The sequence below is a fragment of the Lepisosteus platostomus genome, chromosome 23 (assembly GCF_059453375.1).
Source record: "Lepisosteus platostomus isolate fLepPlt1 chromosome 23, fLepPlt1.hap1, whole genome shotgun sequence".
In the NCBI taxonomy this organism is placed as follows: Eukaryota; Metazoa; Chordata; class Actinopteri; order Semionotiformes; family Lepisosteidae; genus Lepisosteus; species Lepisosteus platostomus.
In genome coordinates, this window is record NC_142633.1 from 7,554,067 (window position 1) to 7,580,860 (window position 26,794).

General features: G+C 39.5%; 1 protein-coding gene and 1 long non-coding RNA gene across 3 annotated transcripts in view; one reads left to right on the forward strand and one right to left on the reverse strand.

Moving 5' to 3' along the window:
- The window catches only part of vwa5b1 (von Willebrand factor A domain containing 5B1), an 86,206-nt gene that overhangs the window by 15,964 nt on the left and 43,448 nt on the right, over nucleotides 1–26,794 (reverse strand). For both annotated transcript variants that reach the window (XM_088616952.1, XM_088616953.1), the window contains 9 exons: nucleotides 21,550–21,735; nucleotides 18,502–18,703; nucleotides 13,909–14,108; nucleotides 9,387–9,525; nucleotides 7,659–7,967; nucleotides 6,405–6,542; nucleotides 5,837–5,971; nucleotides 3,165–3,236; nucleotides 422–491 (listed from right to left, as the gene is read on the reverse strand). In XM_088616952.1, coding sequence (XP_088473078.1) covers nucleotides 422–491; nucleotides 3,165–3,236; nucleotides 5,837–5,971; nucleotides 6,405–6,542; nucleotides 7,659–7,967; nucleotides 9,387–9,525; nucleotides 13,909–14,108; nucleotides 18,502–18,703; nucleotides 21,550–21,735 — 1,451 coding nt within the window. The remainder of the gene's footprint in view (nucleotides 1–421; nucleotides 492–3,164; nucleotides 3,237–5,836; nucleotides 5,972–6,404; nucleotides 6,543–7,658; nucleotides 7,968–9,386; nucleotides 9,526–13,908; nucleotides 14,109–18,501; nucleotides 18,704–21,549; nucleotides 21,736–26,794) is intronic.
- LOC148641963 (uncharacterized) lies at nucleotides 15,813–18,972 on the forward strand. Its single transcript, XR_015929566.1, has 2 exons — nucleotides 15,813–16,418; nucleotides 18,529–18,972. It is a non-coding gene; the product is annotated as an uncharacterized LOC148641963 (long non-coding RNA).

The window sequence follows — 26,794 nt, forward strand, 5'->3', positions numbered from 1 at the left end:
AATGTAGAGGGGATCGACTAAAACTGTTTGGGGAGCCCTGAAGGGGTTTAGCCAACTCAGACAGTAACTCCAACAAACCAATCAATAACTGCACTGGTGTAAATGTGAAAAGTAGATATTGTATAATCTGGTTTAAAAACTTCAAACTGGAATTAAAAAATGGCTATTTAAACCAGGTTTCTCCCATGCAATAACTCATACTTCTAAACAAAATCTAAAATAGGAGGGCCTCTGCAAGGGTGCCTATCTCTCAAGAAAAACCTGAGAACAACTGAGTTTATACCTCAACCCCACCATGACCCTCAATGTAACAAGAAGCCTTTCCTTTCCCGAATCATAATTATGAGTGTAATACTGATCAACACTTCTGGAGAGTTTCTAGGTGGACAAACTGCTTCTTCAGTCCATTTTGGCCTCTTACCTGGCAGAAAACAGGCTCTCTGCAGATCGCTGGGAATGGACAGAAGACACTGAGGGGCTTCTCTGTGGAACTGAAAGAAAGGTTTAGTTATTCATCAAAAATATCAAATATTGCTTTTTGCAGTAAAGTGTTTCTTCCATAGTAGGTAGTTTGCATATCAATTTAAGCATAACGTGGTTGGTTTTTGTATGCTTTTACATTGGTGAAACGTATGTGGATCTAGGTTTTTCTATCCAAGAGTATGTTTCCAATGGACTTATACAGAAAACCAACACAGAAATGTATGGACATGGTGCCAACAAGCTTAGCCTGGAAGTTCAACATTATCTTCATCTATTGGGATGCGTTTTTAAGTTTGGCATTACATGTATACTTACCTGTACATAACATTTTCCAAATATAATCAGATTTTTTGGGAGCTGGGACAGTATTAAGGCAATTGCTTTAAATACTGTCAAGACACTGTCTGGTAGGAATACAATTGACTACAAAATACAAAGTGTTCCTTGTTTCTTATTGTTTTTTTATAAAAGATTGCACTCAGTTTTGCATCGGAACACCTCCAGGAATAAAAGAGTGCTTTTCGGAAAATATTACCAAAAGAATGGTTTTACTACAGTGAGATAAAGTTTCATTGCTTTATGCTTTATGGTTCATTTTTTTTTCCAGTAAACTCTAGAAGAGTGGAAGACAGAGTAATATTCCACCTGCACACTGAAAAGCTTGACAATTGATTAGTGTTTGGATAAGACGTTACCTACACACATTCCCGAGTCAAAAATATTGTGATACGTGCATCTGTAACAGAAAACTGTGAACAAATTTCAAAAAGACTCCAGCAATTAAAACTGGAGACATCCGAGATGCAGATTACAAGCTATGAAATACAATTGCAGTGAACACAGCTCTGTTAATTGTATTATTGTACGTCATATTTAGCCTGCTCTTTTAACCCAGCTTCTGTGTCTAACATCTGTTCTTTTAATGGCTGGAATTTTTTTTGTAAATTGGATATTTGTTGCAGATAATACATTTTTCTATTTTCATTTAATTAAGTTTTACATACTGATAAATTACCATTAATCACTTATAACTGATTAAATTTTGCTGTATAGTCCCTGGGTGGTTATTAGTTTCACTACATACATTTCATACAGAAGATGGGACACACACATTGAAAGAAATCAAATACATTCAAACAAGATTTATAACCGTTTCTTGCCTTTTTACAACAATTTTCTCTGAGAGGGAGATACAGTAATAACGTGTTCCATATGGGCGCCCACATGTTCAGAGATCTGCAATCCTTCTTCTGGATACTAACTTTCTCAGATCTGACAACGTCTGGCTACAAAGTGCTGTTGCACAAAGACATTACTAATTGCTGTGTAGCAGGTGTTGTATAACGTCTTTCAAATTTGGCCTGAAGTTGTTTGGATATTTAAAAAATAGAATATTTTGGGTGATTTAGTTCAATTATGCAGATACCCAGAATAGTATAAATCTAATTTTACTTCATACTGTACGTATATACAGTGCCTATAGAAAGTCTAAACACCCTTTCCAAAGTAACACATTTTGTGGCCTAATAGCTGGTTTACACCAGAGCTAATTTGCAACTACTATTACTAAGGAGAGTGTACACTGATCCAAAGCACTTTTCTAGGTTTTCATTTATTGCTTTTCAGAATGTGTGAGGCCATTTGTTACAATGTTTACTGTGAATTAAAGGCAGAATAAATTCTGAATGTATGTCTTGATTTCAGGCCGCTAGGCCACAGAATGTGTTATTTGTGAAAGCGTATGTTTCTATAGCCACTGTAAGTAGCTTCCCTTTGTGTTTTGTAATCTAGGATCTAGATGAACAGCTCGATTCAGCAGTTCAGAATGCTTAATGGAAAAACCAAGGGACTTGTTTGCAAGGAGAGATGCCTGGTGTGCCAAAGTTGACAAGAAAACTGTTTCTGCCATTGGCCGCCCACAATAACTGTTTTAAATGGCATTTTGTCTTCTATTTACCTGCAACAGCTGTTTTTGTGTCAAATTTTGCTTGTCTTCTGAGAAAGAGAAGGCCAATGAAGTCATCAGAACCAGCAGGCTGAATAATTCATGTCGTGTAGAATAATAGTACTAGGGTTTTTTTTTTTTTTAGTTTTACGTTTGTACAGTAGTTAGGGGTTCTTATTTTTTCAATATTAGTGCCCAAAGGGAATGTGTTTTGTGGTTTCACTAGACCTTCAACAGTGAAGCACAAACCAGAGAGCTAAAGAGGAAATGATGCAGAAGTGTATTTGTAAGCTCTTTTTTACACAAAGGGTTGGCTGTCCAGCCATGTTGTTGAAGGACAGTTTAACAACATCCTTGGATTAATGAGCTGCTAGCCACCTTTTGAGACAATAGGGTTGAGTGACCCCTTCTCATTTGTAATCTTCCTCATGTTCCTCTATCAAGTCATGAATAATAAGCAATAGAGGAGGTAGTGGCAGTGCTGCTGAAGTCACAACCAAATTGCTTCTATTTCTTAATAAATTGCCTGTTTGAAAGACAAATAAAATTACTGAAACAGGAAATGTTTTTCCTTGAAATTACAATATTGAAATGACTCATTGTGTAAATGCTTATCCCAAGATGTGCAGGGAGAGATTCTGAAGATTGCTGGCTGCATGTATGTTACCTGTCCCTGGAAAGCATTTTGAGAAAACAAGCAAACCCCAAAAAATGAATTACAGGTTAATGTGTCTACCTTCAACAAAACTGCACCTATCCCAGCCTGACGATGAAGGAGTGCTACAGGGAGACACGCCGTCTTCAATGTCTACAATAAAACAAACAGAGAAAGATTGATGGACATACTGTAACAGAAGGTTCGTCAGCTTTTCTCCCTTTCAACAACTCGGAGACAGAGTCTGCTTGGCAGAGAAAAATAATTTAATTTCCTTTTGTTTCATTCTCTCAGTAAAGATAGAACATCCTCAGTGTTATTCTGGCACAAGTCATATCATGAACCACGGGACCTGGAAAGGATTTCTCTCGCAATAATGTAGTGTATGCAAATACACCTGAAGAGAAGTGGAAAACATGCTTATTACGGGGATATACTGTATTACAGATTCTGTAGAATGCATCACAAGAATATATTGCATACAAGGATGTATTAGAAGCATATATTACATCCATCCATTTTCTAACCACTTTAACCAATTTAGGGTCAAGGAAGAGCCAGAGCCTATCCTGGTAAGCAACAGGCACAAGGCAGGACACACCTCGGATGGGACACCAGTCCATGAAGGGCACACTTAGACACAGACCACACCAGGGCCAATTATTCCAGAAGCCAATTAAATTACCAGCATGTTTTTGGACTGTGGGAGGAAACTTGAGCATCTGAAGGAAAACCTACGCAAACACGGGAAGAAAATTACAAACTCCACACAGACAGCACCCCAGGTCCAGAATTAAGCCCAGGGTTCCAGCGCTGCAAGGCAGCAATGCTGACCACTGAGCTACCGCATCGCCTATGGCTACATTACATATTGCAAGGTTGTGTTATGTACTGTATTACATAGACAATCCATTACACAGCACCAGACTGTGAAAAAGAACCAAGTTCGAGTGATTTTTCTGAAATTAATATCATGGTCAGTTTTTATATTTCTTGATCCTCATCGTTTTATTCAAGTAAATCAAAATTTGTTCGCACTCCAGCTCATGCCATTGTTTAAAATTGTTCATATAAAATGGAGAGCTGCACATTGGTACAGTGGTTAGCACCTTTCCCCACAGACCTACTTTCACACATGATCTGAACTTGCCATGTGTCTTGCATATACTATAATGTCTATTGTTTGCACGTTTGCACTGAATTGTAATATGTGAATGTACTTGTGTCTTATAGATACTGTAATGTCTACAGATTCCGCACATCTGCACTGTACTGTGAGCACAGTTTGTGACTCTGTTTTTGTGTCTCCCCATCTTTTGTATATTGTCCAATGTAATTATGTCAGTAATTATAATGCTCCTTTTGCACCTGTGTGGGTTTTGTGTTGAGCAGGTTCCAAACATACATCCAAATGGCAAATTCCTGTACCTGACTTACTGGCGAATAAAAACGATTCTGATTCTGTTACTGGTGTGTGTTTCTCTGTGTGCACCCTGGATTGGAATGACCCCCAGCCCAGGGTGTACCCTGCCTTACACCTGTTGATTGCTGGGATAGGATCTGACTCCCCAGTGACCATTATTGGACAAAGTAGTTAGAAAACAAACAGATGGATATTTTATTCTGGTCTCAATGCGATCACGTATTTTGTTAACATCACTGAGAAACACTTAAGGAGAAGTCTAACAGGGAATGTCATTCCCAGGGTTTTAGGACACTGAACACTGGGAGTTAAGTGTACAGTAGGTTGTTTTGCAGAATGCTGTTATTGTGGTGTGAAAATGGTGTGCACTTTCTACTGTTTAATTCCAGATGTGGCGCTGTGTCTGTGTTATATGTCAATTCAATTCAATTTATTTTTATATAGCGCCTTTCACAACAAGGTTGCCCCAAGGCGCTTAACAATGCAAGTAACCAGATATTTTGTGAATCCTGAACAGAAGACCAGAAGACAATGGAGGAGACGAACCAAAAACTCCTTAGTAAGGAGAAAAGCCTCTAGGGGTCCAAGGTCAACAGGTCAACAGGCTGCCCAACCCCTCTGTTCATGCTGACATTATATAATTTAAAAAAGGAAATGAATGAATGAGGGTATTAATCCATCCATGCATCATGTCTTCTGTATGTCAGGACATGCAGATCTCTGTAGACCAGCAAAATCCTCCTATACGATAGCTATATCCACGATGTCCCTAATATGTCTCTGTAATGTTCACTTGAAACTGTTCATTTCAATTCCACAAGCCATTAGTGCACTGCAGTGTGTACTCCTACTGTTTGCATACTGACTTTTGTTGGTGACTTGACACTTTTTTAATTTGTAACACTACATGGCCTGTCACAGTACTTATCTTGAGGGTAGTCTCAGAATGACATAAAAAAAAGACTTTTAAAGGATGATAAAGACATATTGTCTATTTTGTATGAATAACCCCCACTACCCCCCCTATCTTGAGATACTTGACTTGGAAGGTGCTTTATGAATTGGAGGACTGAATGATTGATTTCAAAATTTGATGGAGAAATTGGTTTTTTACAAGGGGAAATAATACCGATAACAGGACATTCAACTAATCAGTGTTCATCTTTTACCTCTACACTACGGGATGTAGTTATGGACTTTCGTGCACTGAGGGCTTCAAAAGACATTTCAGGCATGATTTGAATTGTATCTGAGTTCTGTGTTATAAGCTTGACCCCGTTGGTCAGGTAGAAATTAACAAAGACTTCCTGAAAGAATTCTGAAGCCTTACTCATGGCTGAAAATCCGTCCTCTCCACCTTCCGAAATGCAGCCTGACTGAGACCGCCCCAGGCCGATGGAGTAGCCCCGGTTCCTCCGACTGTTGGACCGAGAGCCCAGCTGGCTGCTTGGCTTTGATGTGTCTCCTGGAGGAAGAATCACAGTCATTCAAAGACAAAAAGAGTTCACAGTTCACTGGATGCTCGTGTTTTTCTTCTGTGCTTTTATGCAAGTCTAGTAAAAGGCCAAACTGATCAACTTGTTCTCCTTTGCTGCAGTGACTTGTTTATCTGCAAATGTTGTATCCGTATATCTGGAAATAATTCCAAACTTTTGCACGGTAAACTATACACTAGTACATAAAGGACAGTGATGGTCACCTGTAGACCCCTATCAGTCTAGACTAGGTTACCGTGTGCTGACATTATACAAAATATATCTGTCCTCTCCTCACTGTGCTCTGCAAAGACCAAACACTGTATCATATAAGAGATCTGTCAGTAACAGGGCAAATCTTGTTAAAACACAAGGTTTTCTAAAACATTAATTAAGTAAGTTTTAATCTGAATTAGGTTTTACCTGGACTGGTGTACTCGATAAAGATGGGCAGGTATTCGTTACTGTCCAGATCAATGGGCACAAATGCTGTGTATTTACTCAGAATGTTGCAGGCTTTGCTGGTGTGAATGGCATTGAGCTGGTATCTCCTTCCCGAACCTGTGACAAAATGACAAAATGGTCTTTTAAAGGTTTTATAACTATCAATTAGTCAATTGTTAATAATTATATTAATTTATCCCTCCAAGTACTTGTCAAACGTTTTTAAGATGACTTACAAAGTTTACTATAGTAAATCTACAGTATAATATGGTGACTTTTTGATGTGCCAATCTCTTCTGAGCCAACTATTTATTATATGTCTTCCAGGTTTAAATCTTCAATCATGTTCAATGGTTTGTGTACCACAATTCGAGTTTTTTTTTTAATTGCATGGAGCTTTGTAGATGAAAACACAGTAAAGAAAATAAATTCTTAAGATCTTATCACAGAACGGAAGTGTACGTTTTGCAATCAATGCATAAACCAGGGATCTATAAAAACTTAAACAAAAAAGTAAGACCTTTCGCTTGCAATCATAATTAATCATTTTTAACTTAAAAATAAACAAAAGAAAATTCCATTTTACCTAACAGCTTCTGCAAACAAAGAGACTTCACTCTCCGCTACTGTAAATGAGAATTTACTCCGTTGCCTATGAAGATCAGTCAGTTTAACTTGAAGGTATTTTTCTTTAAAAAGCTTTTTTTAAAAAAAATTTGCAGAACTGCTTTGGAAAAAAGAAAATGCTTCCTTCACATGTAGGAGTGCAGTGAGGAAGAAAGTAATGATTTGAGAAACACAAGAACAGACAGGAGTGCAAAAGACCAGTCTCTTGCCACCTTGTGTACCTTGTGGAAACGTTCACAATAAATACTGTAAATTGGGACTTTGGAGTTTCTGGTTTGCTATATCGGGAAAAAAAATGAACGTATTTATTTGTTAAAAGCCTTTTACAACGGGCATGTTTTAAAATACAGCTGCTTGCACGACAGGGGTCTGTGGTTGCTCAGATACTTAAACCTGAAGAACGTTCAACATGAGATGATTCTCTGCTCTCTTACTTTGCAATCACCGCACGGTGATACAGCTCCCCAAACCCCTTCACAAATATATATATATATGAGTGTGTAAATATTAGAATAGTCTAATCTGTCTTGGATTGAGATTTGCACAAATAAGGAGCATGCATTCACTGAATACATTTCTGCACATCGTGCGCTGTGTTTGCCTCACCGTGCTCGATCTCGCACTCCTTCTCTGCCATTTGTTCAAAGTCTTGAATGATCGAGCGGCCCGCCAGGTGGTGGAAGGTCTCGTTCCACAGGTCCTCGTGCACCTTCTCCTCTCGTTCCCTCCCTTTCAGGAAGGGCTCGATGTCAAAGGCCACTTCCCATCGAACTGGCCTCCCGCAGAGCAGCCCTGAGATCACGGCTTTGCAGTGCCCCCCCGGCTGACCGCCAGGGGCAGACTGGAACAGGAGAGGGTCCAGGGAGGGCCCCTCCAGAGGCGTTTCGATTTCACAGAGCTGATGGGGGTAGCCATCTGTGAGGAGAACGATAACTGTTGGGACCATTATTGGGCAGCGGCGCACTTTTAGCAACACACTGCTCCAGCTATGGTGTTCAAGGGAACGTTTCCGCAGGTCTTTCCTCCCGGCGGCTGTCAGGGTGTGTAACCCTGCCCTAGGCTAGGACTGTTAGCCCTTCATTTCCTCGTCTATGGACAGCATGTTGCTCCATTGTACTTTTTGGACACTCAATCTGTATATAGCTATGCACATATTTAATTGTTTTTACAGTGGCTATGATCATATTTTGCACACACCTTTGTATTTATTTATTTTTATTTATTTTATTTTATGTTTATTTTGTATTACTGTACGTATTCTAATTTTTTGTCCATCCTGATGTCTGTTTTTTTTTTTTTGCTTGTCTCGGGCTGCTGTAACACATCAATTTCCCTTCGGGATCAAGAAAGTCTTACCTATCTATCTAATAAGGTGGAGGTTCTCTACTGAGGGAGTGTGGTAACAATACTATGCAACTTCAATTGCAATTTCAAACCTGATGGCGGTGTTATGTTGGTAAGAGACACAGAAATCCTCTTGCGCGAAAAAACGTTATTGTGTCGATGATTGGTAATGGAAATTGACAGGTTTCCTTTAGTCCAGGTGAGAATATTCCTGTTTCCCAGTGTTGAGAGGGTCTCTGTGAACTTTGTACACACTTTTCCGGCAGAAGATGCAATATTTTCTAAGGTGGACATTCAGAACTGGTTTTATATGGATTGGAAGAATGCTGGGCACAGGGGCTACTATGTAATTCTATACCATTATATAGGATTGTGTGCTATGAGCCTAAGTAACCAACTGTATTAAAATAAGTTATCTTTAGCAAATAGGGAGGTAGGAAGACGTGCCTGATTTTGGAACACTGCCAATCTTGTAAGCACAGGGAAGCGTGGGACTGTAGGTAGGAGAAAAATATTTAAGGACTGTTCTAGCTGAATTACTTTGAGAAAAATACACTGAGCATCTCTGTGTGTTTCGCTCCCATGCCCATGAAATAAAAACTCCTGACTGTCTTTTAAGGGGAGGCGGGGAAAAAGCTCTCCAACACCAGTGCTAGTAAGGATTGCACATTCATCCTTCATCAGAAAGCTGCTTATTCCTGGTATGGACTGAGGCAAACTGGGAGTCTATCCCAGAGACATAGGGCAGAACCTGGGATTACACCCCAGAAGAGACATTAATTCTTTGCAAAGCACTCGGAAAGAAGCCCATAGGAACAATTTAGAGAAACCAAGGAAAGCACTTAACCTAGCCATCCTGTCACGTCATGCCCAAGAGCTGTGCTTAACCGCCTCATTCCTGTGATTCCAAAAATGAGAGCCAATTTAGTAAGAGTACAAAAAGCCTTAAAAATGACAACAGTACTTGAAAGGCAAAGATTCCCCTCTTGCCTGGGTCTCCAGTGCTGCTGACAGAAGGGCTGTCTGTTGATGATCTCGAACTGTCTTCCAAAGCCATTGTCTTGGCCACCGTCTTCAGGCTGGCACCCAGCTGGGGCAGATCCTGCTCCTGGCCTTGGGCCAAACCCTCCTGTTGGGGCAGGAGCAAAGACCGGAGTGAGGTGGAGGGGCACACTCTGGCTGATGACGCACACAAGCTTACCAGCTGAGGAGGTTAAAAACAATGAGGCCTACCTTGGGCACACTACGAGGACCTTGGTGTTCCTAAGGAAAACTAACTACAGACGGTGGTGGCAGGCCAGCAGTCGTTGTCACGGTTGTAGTCCCTCCGCCTTAAGGGCGCTCCGGCTCTTTCACTTCTGACCTGATTTTGTGCACCTGCCCCTTGTTCCAGCCTCCTTCCAGCCCCCCTTAAAAGCCCGACGCCCACTCAGTTCGGGGCTCTGCATTGACTCCCGTATCGTGCGAGCCCGGGACCTGGAAGCTCCTGGCTCCATTATGGTATTAAGTTTCTGTTCTTGTTCCCGCTCCCCCTACCCTTTCCGACCTGGTTCCCGTTTTTAACCGTCAGTCTCAGATGGACCGCCCGGCTTTGGACATTTTGCCCTCATTCTGGATTTTGCATTGGACTGTGGTTTGGATTGTTTGCCCCGGACTCACCCCCCTGTCCACCTGCGCACTTTGGACATGCCCTCCGTATTCATTCCCGTATCCTGCATGACTTTTTCTCAGTGTTTCCTCACTCAACCCCGGATCGTGTCGTCTGCATAGGGCCCGGAAAGAACTCTTTCTTGACAGCAGTAAGAATGTTAGTTTAAGCTGCCCTGCTTATTGAGATCGTTAGGGTCTGCACGTATTGCAGGTCAACATGGGTGGTGTATTAACTGATTAATTAGTTCATTGGAGAAGGGCAGAGAGCAACATTCTCACTGGGTTGAATTTAGACTTGGTCTGGTTTATGAAGGGAATCATGGTGATAGTCAATGTTGGGTTGTGTAGAGTAGGTGTGTGTTATGTACAATGAAAGATTTGGAAAAAAATGTTCCATTATGATCCCCGTGTGTGCAGGTCTCTTGAGCCCCCTGGTTAGAGGTACTGTAGGCCTGTCATAATGGCAGAATAGAGATGTTATAGATAGAAATGTTAGAACGGTGGAAATGATATCAAAACCTTTAGTTCATTTTCAAATAAAGTGAACAGAAAGATTTTTTTTAATCGCTTCAGGAATATTTAGATGGCCAGTCCTTCAATTTCATATTCATGAATATGTGTTTTTGGTGACTCCAATATGAATCACCCCAACTGTATAAGAATACAATTTTCTAGTGAGCAGAATTACCATGAAATTCTAAGAGGAATTTCTAGTATTTACACTTCTAATGGTTCAGTGGGAATATTAATGAGTTGTGCAGGTGAAAGATCATGAAAAGCCAAATAGTTTTTCAACATATCTTTTAAGATACCCCTGTGGGATTTCCCAGAATGCCTGTAAATCAGTTTAATTTGATATTTATTGAGAATAATTTCAAGAACAGAAATGTAGCAATGCACATCCTTATCTATGTGCACACGAATCATCATTCAGATCACACCCAGCTCTCCAAAGTGCTTACTGACATTTACATTAATTACAAAATTTCTCATTAAACTCACGCCAGTCACTCGAGCTGTAATAAAGCCTATTACATTAACAGCAGGGTGCACCAATATGAAGATGCATTTCTTAATCAGCTAACTTTTCCTCCCAATGATATTCTCCAGTATGGAAGGATTTCCACTTAAAATAAAATTAGCTTTATTGATGCTGCTGGTTATTTCTAAGCTGTAAAGAGAGATTTGGGGCCATATTTACATACTGTAGCTTCTCAGCCATTTCATCCAGGGGACAGATTTATGCCCTCAAACCTATCCTTTCTAAACTTGACTTGCTTTCTTCTCCTCCTCCTTCTGCTGTTTCTCTTAATTCAATCAGAATCCTTCCAACACTTCCAAAAGTCTTGATGTTCTCTTTTATCCCACTCCTACCCTTTCTGCCATTTTTTTCTAAACTCCCTTGGAGCTTGAGAACACCCTGTTGGTCCTGGAAGATCGGTGTGTCATTCCAGCCTGGCTCCTAATGACTTAAATAAACTCGATATTGGCTTAAGCAGACTAATTTAACAATTTCTCTCAGGTTTCCCAGTGTTTGGATGGATTTTCTCCCACTATCCAGACTATTATAACGTCATACCTGTACATACTGAGGTATCTATTAGGATACTAAAGAGGCTTAAATATGCCCAGACCTACACAGGTTTCATGCTACAGTAACTATATTCTGTCCACCAGCACATAAATTACTTATTACAGTGGTTTCAATTATAGGAACCATGGTACTAAGTAAACAACATCATAGGAAATGATTTCTTAACAGTTGGTCATTTGCCTTGTTGAATATTGTATATTATATATAATATATTAATATTGTCTTGTTGAATATTGTATATTAACCAACATCTGTATTGGTTAATATGTCAATTTCAGGTATTTTTTTGCTGTCGATTAATTTGCTAAATTAAATGGCATACAGGAAAATATCCATGAATGATGTTTGGAGTAGAAGATTCATAATCTTAATATAAATGTCACTGAAACCATACTTATTCCTTATCAAGCTAAAAATTCAATCTTGCCATTTTTTGATATTTTACATAATGAGCATAAAGCATTACATGAAGTAAAAATACCTTTTCCCCTTCCTGAACAAATATCTTTGCCACTGTAAACCTTTTAGAGCTTTGAAAAGCAGCCATAGTTAATTTGGATGCCAAACATCTCTCTCTTAGTGTAACTGTCAGCGGCAATTATATAAATCACAAGAACCATGAACAAATCACGTCTTTCATTAGCAAGCCTGAAAAAATAATCTTCCTTCTGCATGTTCTAGGATAGGTTAATGTTCCGAGACCTGTCAGAGTCTAGCTCAGTTTCTACACCTCATTATTTTTTACAGTGACACGTTTCATAGGTTATTTCCTAACCTCCTTCAGAAAGAAATAATAGTCTTTAAAAATGCATAATCTAGAGGTATTTGGGATCAATCTGTTCCATTCTAAGGAATCTGAGAATGTCAAACTTATTGAATTGAGCTACCCCAGGTGGCCTGTTAAAATGTGGTCTTTATTTTAGTGATGTTGCATTATGTACAGTAATTTCTTGTTTTTCTTTGCTTTATTGTCCAGAATGAAGTTTACGGATATACAGTGCTATAAAGGAGATAGACAAGTGCTACATATGTTCTGATTTTACTAAAGACATTTTTCTCAAAGACTCATCCTGGCTCTTATAATGTTTCCACAGACTGACAATCCTATGCTTTTCTCTGCCAGTCTAAATGAATTGTCTATGAATCTATGTCTATGAATTGCTCCTATGCCTTCTATGATGACTGAGGAATGCTCTGTCTTTTTGTACTCTGGACTCGTTATTTTCAATTAAGCTTATAACAAAAACACGATCACCACTTGTTTACTTGTTTTAACTGATATTGGTCATAATTGTACAGCACTTTGGGGTGCTCATTTGAAAGGCAGTTCAGGAACTTAGCAATGTTGCTGTTGTTGAATCCTGCAAGAACTTGCCAGTTATTTTCATTACTCATAATTGCAAATAAGCCCGTTAATGAATTCTGATTCACTGCCCCCTGTGATGACTAAATTGAATTGATACTCATTGGTCAGTGAGGTAGGAATCTTATATGTGACATATAGTACAAGTGAAACCTTTTTTAATGTATATCATCCCCTCCTCACTATATTAATTTTTCAAGACAATGGCCTCTAGCAAAATTTAACTTTTAACTTTTTCAGATAAACATTTGTGTTAGCTCTTACATAAACTAAGCAATGTATTATTCTCACATACTTCCTTTTCTGAAAAGGTGTATCCTGTATGCAAAATATCCTGTGAAAGTGAGTTTCAGATCTTCCTTGCTTTTTTCCAAAGTGTTGTTATTTTTTTTAAACAGTAAAGAAGAATACAAACATTACAAAGCATGAATCACATAAAACAATACAAAGAGAAGTTTGATTTAACTCAAAGGGACAGTTAAATTGAAGTCATTAAGAAATCCACACATTTGAAAAGATGCAATTTTCTTACTGTGGGAGATGTTTATTAAGCAGATCTTCACCTCCTTGAATGTCTATGCAATAAAGTTTCGGTCTTCTGATTAAAGCATTTTAAACCAAAATGTTTGTTACAATAATATATATTATTGTGATATATTTCTTGAATTGACATTGATTATGTCATTTGTACGAAATTTATGGAATTAATTTGGTTTAGATTCTAAAAATCTGTACATGTACACTCTGTCCTAAATGTGCTTTCAGTTGTCTTGTAAGAAATGCTAAAATAATCTCGCTAAAATATACAGTATCGTTACTTTTAACCATCCCATGAGCATTTTAAACTTGAAGGTGCAGTTCTACAGCACAGGCAGCAAACGAAGGTGGGCGATTTTGGTTCTTACTTGAAAATCTGCCGCCCACTGGACCCCGTAGTCAGGGCTGGGCTGCCCCACGAGCTCCTGAATCTTGGCTCTCCTCAGCGGGTTCTTAGCCACAGCAGAGCTTGGGTCACTCGGGGTGAAGGCCCTTTTCACTGGATTGTAATCAACTATCTGATTGGTGCTATACGCCCTCCTCCGTGGTGAGCTCTTGGCATCCATTCCTAAACAACAGAAAGAGCATTCACATTAAGCCACCTGAATCTCTGAGAAAATTCATTTTAATTTGCATTCCTTGGTCTGGGTGAGCAGCAGAGTCTTCTGGTTTGCATTCAACCATTAAGGAAGTAATCGAGATATTTATTGTCTTATCTGATTTAAATAACCATTGTTCCAAAGTCCCTAGTCACTGTGCATGTTCTTATATCTGTAAAACCTCCTGATTGTGGCTCTCCAACACCAGAGATTAGTATCTCTGCATTATGCAAAGATATGGTGGAAATTTAACAATTTGATCAAAACAATGGGCAGGTCATTTCCACTTGACTGAAATCTACCAATTTCTCAGTACTGAAGTGCCAACAGGATCATTAAAATGTGTTCCAAGCTAAATGATTTTCAATAACTCCGTACTGAACTTAGTAACAAGCAGTTTAGGTGTGATCAACTTAAGACTCAGATCCAGCTCTAATCTACTTGGCTGAGGGAACAGCCAGGCCTAAAAACATTGATTACCTAAGAACCTCTAAGAATTGATTACCTACTGTAAGAACCCCTCGCTAGTTAAAATGAGTCAAAGACTCAGTCATTCACTTCATTTGGGTGGGGATGAGGATGGTGTGGAGGGTAGGATATAAAAATGTATACTGAGAAAGGGGTGTTAAATACCCCTATTTGTAGTTAATTAGGTAGGGTGGAGGATAAGCGTTCACTCTCACATGTTATTAGACCAATCAATCTAGATGTGAAAGCAGTAGAGTATTCTTGATACAATGACAAATAAGTCTGAGAGTTGGCTGACTCATGCAAAATAACAGATGTGACACATGAATCATAATAAAGAGAAGAAAAGACTGATATTAAGAAAAACAAATAAACATTCTACCACATCTAATCAAATAACAATAGTAATACAGTTATGATAACGGAAAACATAATTCAGATGTATTAACAATAAAGGTCTTTGACTTGTTGTTGGAGGGATGATGTCCTGGCTAGACGTCCGGAGCTCAAAAGACTGAACTCAGTTGATTTTTTTCACATGCCAAAGCAGAATACAACTGCTACGATTATACAGATGAATGGTTTTACAAATTAATACAAAACTACAGTTATCAAAGTCTGTGTTAATGGGAGAAAAATATTAAACAGTTACACACATCCAGCTGTGTAAAATGGGAGGAATATCTGGATTACAGGTATGTTTCCTCTTAACCTATTTGGCCACAAAGACAAGGCAGTTAGTCTTTCAGAGGGGATGAACCACACAAATGAACCCTACATATGCCAAACTGTTATAAAGCAAAGAATGTGACAGCATCTTAATAAATAAGTAGTTTACAACACAGACTGTAATGCATATGAATTGCTCAAGTAAAGATGGAATAGCGTTGTTACCTCAATCCAATTATTTTAAATTTGCATCCGTGTTTGAGTGAATTTCAGCATGGGAGCTTCTGAAGGAGTGGAGGAAGGGACTGCTCTTGCAATAGTACACAAGTATCAAGGTCTGTCAGCTAAGGGAGGGGAAGGGTCAAAAAGATAAGAGCGATTAAATGCAGGGACATGACTGAGGCTATCAGGGCCATGTTTGGACACTCACTGATGCAGGAACTTGCAGGGCCAATCGGAGGACTACACTACAGTATATAGTCCTTTCTAAATCCTTACTTGTGGGTTTTCCCAATCAGGAGTGGCATAACCAAATGCCTGCAGTCTGAACTGACCTGAACTACTGTCTTCACAGAAAGAGGGCCAGGACGGTGACACCTGAACTGTTGAGAGACCGGAAATAAAAGGACAGAAGCCAAAAGCCTGAGCAGAAAGCACACAGAGCCTGTACTCTGCATTGTCAGCTTACAGTTTGGTATAGGCGCGGGTATCTCATCAGGGAAGACCTGCACCAGGGAGCAGGACGGCTATGCTTGGAAAGCAACAGATGAGTGCCGAGAAGATAAAGCACTCGCAAAACAGTAGCAGGGAAAACGAGAGCAGCAGAAGTGAGGGGCAAAGGGAGACTATTTGAGGCTGCTGGGGAGTGATGTCTTCACCACAAAGGGGAGAAGCTTAAGCACATCAGCAGGTGAGCTGCTAGCTGTATACCATGCAGGGTGAAAGAGCAAAGACTTCTCTCTGGCTGGTTGAAGGAGAAGAAGGAGAGGACTCAATGTTGTAAGACCTTTCCCTAAAGAGACATAGTCCACTTCTTTAAATTAGGAGGAGTTCATTAGCAATCAAGCGAGATTGGGATTATGAGAAGTAAAGTTGGATTGAAAGATATCTGCACTTGGAGAGCTGAAGCAGCAGTTCCAGAGGTAAGAGTCTGATTGATGAAACTGGCATTAGATGGCGAGTGAGTTTGAAATATGGATTAGCCATATATGTGGCATTATTTTTAAAGGGGGGTGTAATAACGGCTAAAAACCCAAAAACTATAGAGTAACAACAAGCAGCAGGAGGTGACCTTGGGCCACAAGATGTGTAATGGGAATGGGGAGCAGACAGCAAGTGAGCAACAAAGAAGGCTTGCTAATGCTGTTTCAGAAGAGCAAAAACTGAAATAAATTAGACAACATTATGTGTTTTTATCTGGGATTGGTGAGGGCAGGAGTTTTTCTCCCAACCCACTGTTCCAGACTAAAAGGCAGAAAATAAAACCCTAAAAGGCACAAGCACATGCATTAAATTTATTTAGATACTGTATTGTAGAAGCCAGTGAAACACAAGATGTCAAAAGCAGTCCAGCTGCAATGCTGAGATAGTGTGTCCTTTTTTTTGTTTAGTTTTCTTCTCTCTTTCATTGTTTGTAGAATTGCCTGCTTTTCTATATTAATCACTCGTAAAGTTGAAAATGGATGTTCTGAAAAACACACAGATGTTTAGGTTATGTTTAATTATGTGTGTTGTAAAACACAGCCTGGGAGTACACCTTTGATGTAAGGTTGAAAGCAAGGAGAAATCTTGCATCAAATACAGTACACCATGTTTATAAAAAACACTAAAACCACACACAGACAGGACGTGAGAAGGTGTATGAATATGAAGCTCCATCCAATAGTGAGGGAATAGGAGAGAAACGGCATGAATGAAAAATGGAAAAGAAATATCCCATTAATGCTCTATTCAAGATTTTCATTCAAATTGTTTTCTTTCATATGCAATTAAATGAATCACTTTCCAACATTTTTTTTTCCTTCCATGTATCATTTACAAAACATTTTTATCTTTCCTAAATGCATGTTTTTCCATTTTATATCAGGCAGTCTTCATTTATACAGTGCATAGAAATTAAGGAGTTAAAAAACATCTGCTATAACAAAGGTTTAGATATAGTTTGTGAGATCAAAATCTGTCCTACGCCCGCCTACCTGCAGATACATATCATGTTTTTAATTTACTCACTTGCGTATTTCAGTTCAGATCCCTTCCTCCACCCTCTCTTTGCTCTTTCAGTAGTTTCCTGGCTCATCGCTTGCTAAGGAGGGTTCCGACTGGTTTGCCCTCACAAACACATTGTCCTTCTGTTGCCAGGGGTGTGAGGCAAGATGACAAACTAATTGACATCAAGCTTCTACCCCACCTTAATTAGGGTTTGACTGAACATTCAAATTACGTTTCACAAAATAAAGTAATGTGCAGTCCCAGGTGTTGATTTACACTCAGGAATGTGAAGTTCTTAAATGCTCAAAAAGGCTCACACTGCCACATACTGTAGCAGGAGCCTCATTTCAACTCTAATAACTTGAGCATTTCAGTTTTGTTTTCTGTTTGTGTGTTTCCAAGTTCAGCTTATACTGCAGTGGTATTGTCCTCAGTTAAATAATACAACTCAAATGGGCAATGATCCCAAAAAAATCTACCATGCTGACTACTAATGCTATTTGAAGTGGGACATGAATACATCTCACATATCCAGCATCACAATATTGAGAGAGGTGTTGCTGGGGTCTGTTCATTTAGCCTTCAACAAAAGTTACGCTAAGATGCCATAAAGCTGAATTGCTTTAGTATCCCCAGTGACTTAACACTATATAATAAAATACAGAAACAACACCCACAAACAGGACAAAGCAGACCAATGTCTGCTGCATATAAAAGGACAGAACCTAGAGCAAGACAGAGCAGGACAAGAAGTAATTACATATCAAAGGACAGGACAAGCACTCAGATTGTGAAACAAACTTTCTTCAGACTGTATGTAAGAGCTGGGAAACCCTTGCAGTTTGTCTGTTCTGTGGGGCAGACCCAGCGCACGTTGTGTACTTTTTGAGCTCAATATAACTGAATCTGCACGAGACTGTGTCCTGCACCTCTGAGGAAGAATTTCCCACAACACTATTAGAGTCTCCCGGTCAGGGAAGTGGATATTGTGAGATATTGTGGATATTTTGCACGTACCCATCATCGCCTGCTCTGTGTTGACAGCTGTGCTCTCTGACAGCGTCTCCTGGTAACTGTCACCCAGGGACACCACCATCCCTTCTCCCGGCAGCCCCCTGCCCTCACAGATGGACTTGGCCGGATCTTCTTCCTGGGAATGGTAGAAGACGGAGCTGGCCGATTCGTTGGACCGCATCATGCTGTACCGTCTTCGTTTGTCCTGCCGAGCATGAGGGAAAATGCAAACGTCCTGATAATGGAACTGCGGTTACACTCTAGTGCAGTTATAGTCTATTGTTCAGTTATATCATATTTGGCAGTGTAAGAAAAATGCCTAAAGCACATACATATATTTTAAATAGATATCTTGTCTTTCTCTAATTATCATTAAATCCTTATTGCTTGATTATTCCAGTTTACTGGAAATAACCAGTGTACTCCAGTGTTTTCCTTCTCCCCTTTTGTAATATAACAACATTTTTCCTGTTAGTCTTCGTCTTGTGGTTTTATTTCTATTAGTAGTAGTAGTATTGTTGTTGTTGTTTTGATCTAAGGATCAAAAAGTTGTGCAGTGTCACCAATCAAGGGCTCACAATTGGCCTTGATTCCAAAACTTCTGGGAAAGAAAGTGTTTTACTGTAGCTCCTCAATTCTAAAGGACATTAATTTAATTTTAAAATATTATGACCCTTTACTAACTTACTGTATATATTATTTTGTGCTATGTACTAGACACCCTCAACTCAGTATAGTCTCTGAGCTATGAAACACTAAATAATTCCAATAGTTAAATAAGAACTTCATACTAAGGACTATTCCTGATAGGAATCAGGGTTAGTGACCAGTAAAACATACTGCATATGGTCAGGGACAGTCAGAGCAGATTTACAGTGTACAAAACTGCAAGAAACCAGATTTTTGTTTCTAAGGTCAGATCAGAAATTAAGAATTCACTATTCTCATTTATCACTTTCATGTTAAAAATCTGTCCTGTCCCACACTAACCTCAGTTTGTATGGTTAGCAAATCAGTTTGCAAATCATGTTTATAGAATTTAGAAATGGGCTATAAGTTCATAAGTAATGTAATACAAATTTCAGCTAGTTATATATTACAGCAGTTAATATTTTCCACCTGAATTACCTAGTTACAATGCCATCCAAATGTTTTAGGACAGTTAAGTCTAAACTGGAATTTTCCATTATTTCTTAAGAAAACAAAACATGCGCAAATACATCCCCTAAGTATTTTATTTTTTATAAAGTCAATTCAATTAAACAAACTAGTGTTTATTTGACAGGGTTCAACATGTTTTGTTTGTAAGGAGTAATGGTTTTAGGACAATTGACTGACAGGTGTGGCTTGTTGGCCAGGTGCTAGTTGTAGGGCAATTAGGCTCATAAAAAGCTGTGAGCCAATCAACCTGCATCAGTTTGACTTCAGAGTTTGGAATGCACTGTTAGGAACCAAAATAAAAACTTTTCTTTCTGTTAGATTAGATTGAAAACAGGTACTTTTGAAGCTGAAAGTAAAGAACAGCTCAACCAGAACAACAGAAGCATAGAAACTGAGCAATCCAAGTCAATCATTTATAATGTGCTGAACATGAAAGAAACTAAAAGTATAATTACTAATCAAGACTTTATCAACAAAGCAAAACTTCTGCAGTTGATGACAAGCAAATAAGATCACTTTATTGGCCATATACAATTTTTTGCATTAGGAATGTCTTTTTGCATACCCCAGCTTGCTCTCAACGAGACACAAAGGTGGGGAGAGAGACGCTTGGGGTCAGAGCGCAGGGTCAGCCATTGTACAGAGCAGCTGGAGTTAAGGGCCTTGCTCAGGGGCCCAGCAGAGTAGGATTCCTCTGCCAGCCATGGGATTTGAACTGGCAACCTTCCTGCTACAGATGCAGATCTTTAGCTACAATGCCATCGCTCTGATCAAGTCTATAAACAAAAACACTTAACTGTCCATAAAATCACCGCAAGCTCCAGATTTAAAAAGGCTACACTATAAGATGTACCAAAATCTTATAGGTGATGCCGCGAGAACTCCGAGACAAACATTTGCACCATTTAGGGAAAGGTTTAAGTGAGGAGAAAGAAAGATACTGCTCATGCTCTGATGCACACAGGCTTACCTGTAAAGAAGTGTGGAGTATGCCATCTCTGGAGCTGGTTCACTCAACTTTAACCGACTGACGGCATCCTCCAAATGAGTTCTGACATTTCTAGAAACTTTTTTTGGGGGGTTTATGTGGAAAATGCTTCAGTACTTGATGGCCCTTCACCGTGCAGCACCACAATAACCCAAAATGACCCAGAAAGCAGCAGGAAATCTTGGACTGCATACACTAACTTAATCTCCAGATTTACTCATCTTAATCTTGGGGGATTGATGCTTTTGTCCAAAGCGACTTACGTTGGCAGACAAATCCACAGCTAGGGTTTTTATTAGAATAATTCAAATGGAGTACCTTGCTCAAGGGTATACCAGCAGTGTCTCACCTGGAAATGGAGCCTACAAGCTTCCAGGTACAAGTCCAGACCCCTAAACATGACTCTCCCAAAATTTAAATGTTATCAAGCGTGCAATGCATAGGCTGAAAAAAACAGGGGGTTATAACACCCCAAAAAAACAAAGGAAAACTCCAAGTGGCTCAACAAAGGCTTGGCAAAGCAATTCAAAATATCACGCAAATATTTTGGGAGGTCAGTGGGTTCATACAGTTTTAGCCTCAAAGTGATATGCAGCTCAATACTGACTTTTACACTCAGCAACATAAGAGTAAGTCTCCAGATAATTATGGTTTCTTGAGAAATCACAGGACTGAACACAGATCAGTTTAATATTTTTGCTCCAGTATGATCCAACTTGTGCCTATGAAAAAATGTATTTTATATTGTAATTATATTACACATTTATTCTCATGATCACTAACTGTAAAGTACCAATAGGTTTTGACTTTGCCTTCTTAATAGTTTTGGAGGGCACTGGATGTAATGTGTCAGAAATGTCTGTGAAGTTCACAAACGCTGCATGGCTACAGTTTATACTCACAGATTTGGGGTTGGGGTGATACCGCGACGTGTCACAGACAACACAGTAACCAATCAGGCGATCCCCCGGGAACAGGTGGGCAGCACCAGTGGGGGACAGCAGCACTTCCTTGGTCTCGGGAAACAGCCAGTCAATGGTAACATCACTCAGGACTGGAGACATGGACTTCTTCAGGGATCTGATCATCTGTCAAAAGAGCTTCAGTGAAAGTCAAGAAGGTCATGCGGTGCTGCTACATTTTCAGTACGTTCCACTGTCAACGCGCTGAAAGTGAAAACAACCTCATAGGCACTGTCTACCACCAATTTGTGCATTTCCTTCCAACCTTCCGGGTCCTTGTCTGAGCAAATATCAGGATTCAGCATCTGAAGATTAACTCCTGCCACATTGGCACCACTCACAGCATTATGAGTTACTCCCTGAAACAAAGGCACAATATGTGAGTGGACACGGAGCTAGGAACATGATGAGAAGATAAGATCAGATCACTTTATTGACCATATATAATTTCGTGTACTAGGAGTTGTCTTTTTCGCACACCACAACTTGTTCTCCATGTGACACACAGACACAGAGAGAAGCTTGGGGTCAGAGCGCAGGGTCAGCCATTTATACGGCACCCCTGGAGCAGCTGGGGTTAAGGGCCTTGCTCTGCCGCCCAACAGAGTAGGATTCCTCTGCCGGCAGCGGGATACAAATGGCAACCTTCCAGCCAGAGACCCTTAGCCACAGAGCCACCACACCGCCCCATTCTGCACTGAAGGCAGAATACTAGCAGTGAGGTGGGTATTTCTGGCTCAGTGATTTGGCCTGCCTTAGTGGCCAGGTATCCATAGACATGGACAGATAGTCCCAAAGTTAAGGGTGCGCTTTCAGTTAAGAGTTGGCAAAAGCACAAACTGGTCCAAACCTGAAAGCAACAGTTAAAAGACTTCTCCTTAAAAATGACGTCATGATCCCATTGTTCAGAATTATTCCACTGAATCCAGAGGCTGTGTCCTCTATTGTCAGCATAAACTAATAAAGAACCGTATGCATTTTGCAAATTGGAGTTGCTCCGTTTTTTAATACCCAATGCCAGTTTTGGACAGACATGCCTTGCCTGGGCAATGTATGTTTTACTGACTCTTTACCACAGACACTGTCCAGTGTGGGTCTTCACATAATGTTTTCCGATTTACCGTTTTTGGAAGCTCTGTTTCTTGAATACCTTTGTCCTTCTGTCTTTAGGTGTTCTGTTCAAACGTGTTACATTCAGCAGCACAGTCTTCATCCTGCCTAGCCTATCACTATCACCATAGCTCGCAGCATGTCTCCACAGTATTAGGATAATGGAGCCTTCTTAAGTGTCCGTCATTCAAGAAATAAATACAAGTGTTTGCTTAAAACAAGGACAATTTCAAGGATACTATATGCCATGCACGGAGATGCACTACAGTGCAAATGTCTTCAATATTTTGAATTGTTCTTCTATTTTTTTCCTTCCTTACAGTATACAAAAAAAAATCTGTGGTTATCTTCTAAAAGTTATCCCCGGTAGATCTGTATTTGTGCTGTAAATTTACCTTTATGGATGTACTGTATATTACTAAAAATAAGATGTTACATTACCTATTATTACCCATTACCTATCCTCATGCTTAATTTGCCTTTTGTGGTCATCTTTCTGAAGAAGGTTCAAATCAGTGGAAGATCTGAGTAAATTGCTGAGGCTCTTTAAGAATATCTTTGAAGAAGGTTCAGATGTGGATGCATTAAAGTTTGTCAAATAAGCTTGATTTCTTCTCATTCCACTAAGACATGTTAATAAGAATGAAATGTATTACTAATAAATTAATATATACTATGTATATACTGTTTATAGTAGGAAACAAGAGTAGAATATCTGCCTAAATTGCTAATGCACAGCACTGTACTGTACGTATTACCAAGTTGAATGATTGCAGTCTCAGCTTGTCACTATTAGTACTTCTTCTGGAAGAAGCATATTTCCTCTTCCCAGCCTCAGGATGTTGATATAGACTGGCATCAAGCCAAGTAATGAATTATCATTAAACAGTCATTTAATTGTGTTAATCCTTTCAGTCTTCACATTACAAGAAATCCTTTGCAGAAAAGCCACCTGCTCTGTAGGTATTTATTTAACCTTTACTTTCTTTAGGATATCTACAGTATAACGGGATTTCAAATGGGATGTTTGTTTGTATTTGTGTGTTTCTATGTGTATTTAGGAAAATAACATAATGATTTCTACAGTAATATCCCAATTCCCAATTCCCCATAGCAGGGATCTCCAGCTTTGCTAACCTGCAAAACTTGGGGCTATGTGTCCATGATGTCTCCAGGTACAGTATTGGAGACCACAACACGTCTTATGTAATCAACCTTGAGAGACCTTAAGAAAATCAGTCTGCATTATTATCTTTACATTCCAAAATAATTAGGTTAATCAGCAACTTCAGATGGAATAAAAACTAAAAAAGCCCCTCGAGGAACTGAATTTGAGACGCCTACCACTGGTCATCTGCCATTCTATTCTTTAGGGAAAGTGTATATCAGATCATTGCTTTTATGGGTAAGTTAATGTGTAATTCAAAAGAAGATTGCAATAATGGTCATGTTGATTTCTCAACAGATCAGGGACTTATCAAATGTGATCGTTTTTAATGCAGGGAGTGTGTATTTATTAGGGTAATGAAATTATGAATATGTCATACAAAATAGGAAAGGTTTAAAAATTAAATAATTTACAGAGGGAGAAAAGGAGCACTTCACACTGGAGAAGACTCCAGTTCATTGCAAAGCCCGCACAAAGGGACAATGTAAATACATCAACTCAACTAGCCAGCAATGTCTCTGGAAGTTAAGAAGAGCACCCAGAGAGAGCCCACACAGATATGCAAACTCCACACAGTGAGTGTCCCAGTCTGGAATCAAAACCAGAAGAGCTGTAATGCAGAAGCATTAACTGCCATACAACTGTAGTACCTGAGTTTGAATAAAATATTATTGTACACATTACAGTACATTTACCTTTATAGATTGATGTTGCACTGCTAAAATCGGTCTTATTTCAGCACTCACAGAAGTGGAAATACAGAGTGAAATACTTTTTCAGTTTTCCAAAAATCCTAAAAAGAAAATCGCTTGCTATTTGCTTTCACAGACTGCATTCTCCAATTTCCGTATTACAAGATCCATACATAAATATAGAATCTAAACAATGACAAGAATGCCAAAAAAGGCTGATCGAACCAGCCTTTAACTTCTCATTCTCTGCAGCAAACTGTTCTATGGCAAACACCATCTGGGAAGCTTGATTCTGTGGAATATGTGCCGTACATTTTCTGTGATCACAGGGATTGTTGCAATTGAGGAAGTGGAGTTTCGAACGAAAAGATGTAATGTTGTTTTGGTTAGTACAACTTGATTGCCTATATGGACCCCTGGAGGTTCCAGACTGTATTACAGGGTCGAAAATGTTTTTTAGACTTGGACCTGAAGTATCCCAAATTAGCCCTACATTGCCTGGGCTGATTAAATAAGTTGGCTAAATGATTTGCTTTTTCCAGTCCGCCACTGTTTTTGGCAGATTAGATATTGGTAACATTCAAAACCCAAGCGCCAATTGTCTTAATTGTGTTTCTGCCAATGTCCTCCATCACTTGTCTAGGTTTTAAGCAGATGGATCCATACAGAACTAACAGGTGGTACTGCCTGATACAATGTAATGCACTCACGTGCCCATTTAACACCAAAAGGACTTTAATACATAACCTTTTAGGAGTTTAAGAGTTCTATAGAGTCCTAGAGGGCAACAATAATTTACTAAACAAGTAAAGAACAGTTTAAAGAGTTTGCTCAACTATGCCCAAAACAAAAAATGTATTCGATATGTCTATATTTTTATTAAAATAAAAATTCAGTAAAAGATTCAGCTTCTAAGATCTGAAGGACAGAGTGGTACTGCAGGACAAGATATATACTGGACTGTATATACCTATATACTGTATAGCCTCTACATTTAGTCATTTGAGCGCCCTGAGATCTGCATCCCACGACTGCCAATAAGCAGTTTCTTCAGAATTCTGAAACACAGTAGTCTTCAGTTGTTTTGTTCTAGTTTTGTATTCTAGGGAAGTTTGAATTCAATTAAAACCTCCCACGTTCTAATTTCATTTTTGGAATTGAAAAGTAAAGCAATTCTTTTTTTAGAAACATTGTGTTGTTTCACTTGGTCACTTCGCTAAGCTTAACATTTTGTTCATGATCCTCCTCTAAAATAATACGGTCCCCTTTTTTGGGATTAACAAGGTAATTCTTCATCCTCTTATCTCAATTTTATCAGCTCCATTGAAGCAGCCAGCTAAACTCGTGACTGCTCCTGCAAGCTGTGATAACCTTTAAGCCTTTAAGCAAACTGACGCAGTTTGGTTTAAGGGTCATTGTGAAGACTTCTAAAGCTGTGGAGGAACAGCTTTTACCAGCTTTTGTGTCATTTTTTTTTCTGTTTTTAAAAATGACTGCTGATTGCCTTTTCGAAACATCCCGCAGTGTTGGAATTGCTACTGCTGTATGATTTAGGCTCACCAACACAACCCTCATATACGATTGGGAGAGTTGAAGACAAAGCACACTCATACTGAAATTGCCCTAGTTTACACACAGCAAGTCAAAAGACAAAAATATCTAAGGCTTTAATTCATAATAATAATAATAACTGCTTACACTTACATAGCGCTTTTTCTGGACACTCCACTCAAAGTGCTTTACAGGTAATGGGGATCCCCTCCACCACCACCAATGTGCAGCCCCACCTGGATGATGTGACAGCAGCCATAGTGCGCCAGAACGCTCACCACACACCAGCTCTCAGTGGGGAGAAGAGCAGAGTAATGAAGCCAATTCATAGAGGGGGATTATTAGGAGGCCGTGATTGGTAAAGCCCAATGGGAAATTATGACCAGGACGACAGGGTTACACTCCTTCTCTTTTCGAGAAACACCCTGGGATTTTTAATGACCACAGAGAGTCAGGACCTCGGTTTTACGTAACATCCAAAGGACGGCACCTGTTTACAGTATAGTGTCCCCGTCACTACACTGGGGCATTAGGACCCACATGGACCGCAGGGTGAGCGCCCCTTGCTGGCCCCACTAACACCTCTTCCAGCAGCAACCTTAGTTTTTCCCAGGAGTCTCCCATCCAGGTACTGACCAGGCTCACACCTGCTGAGCTATAATAG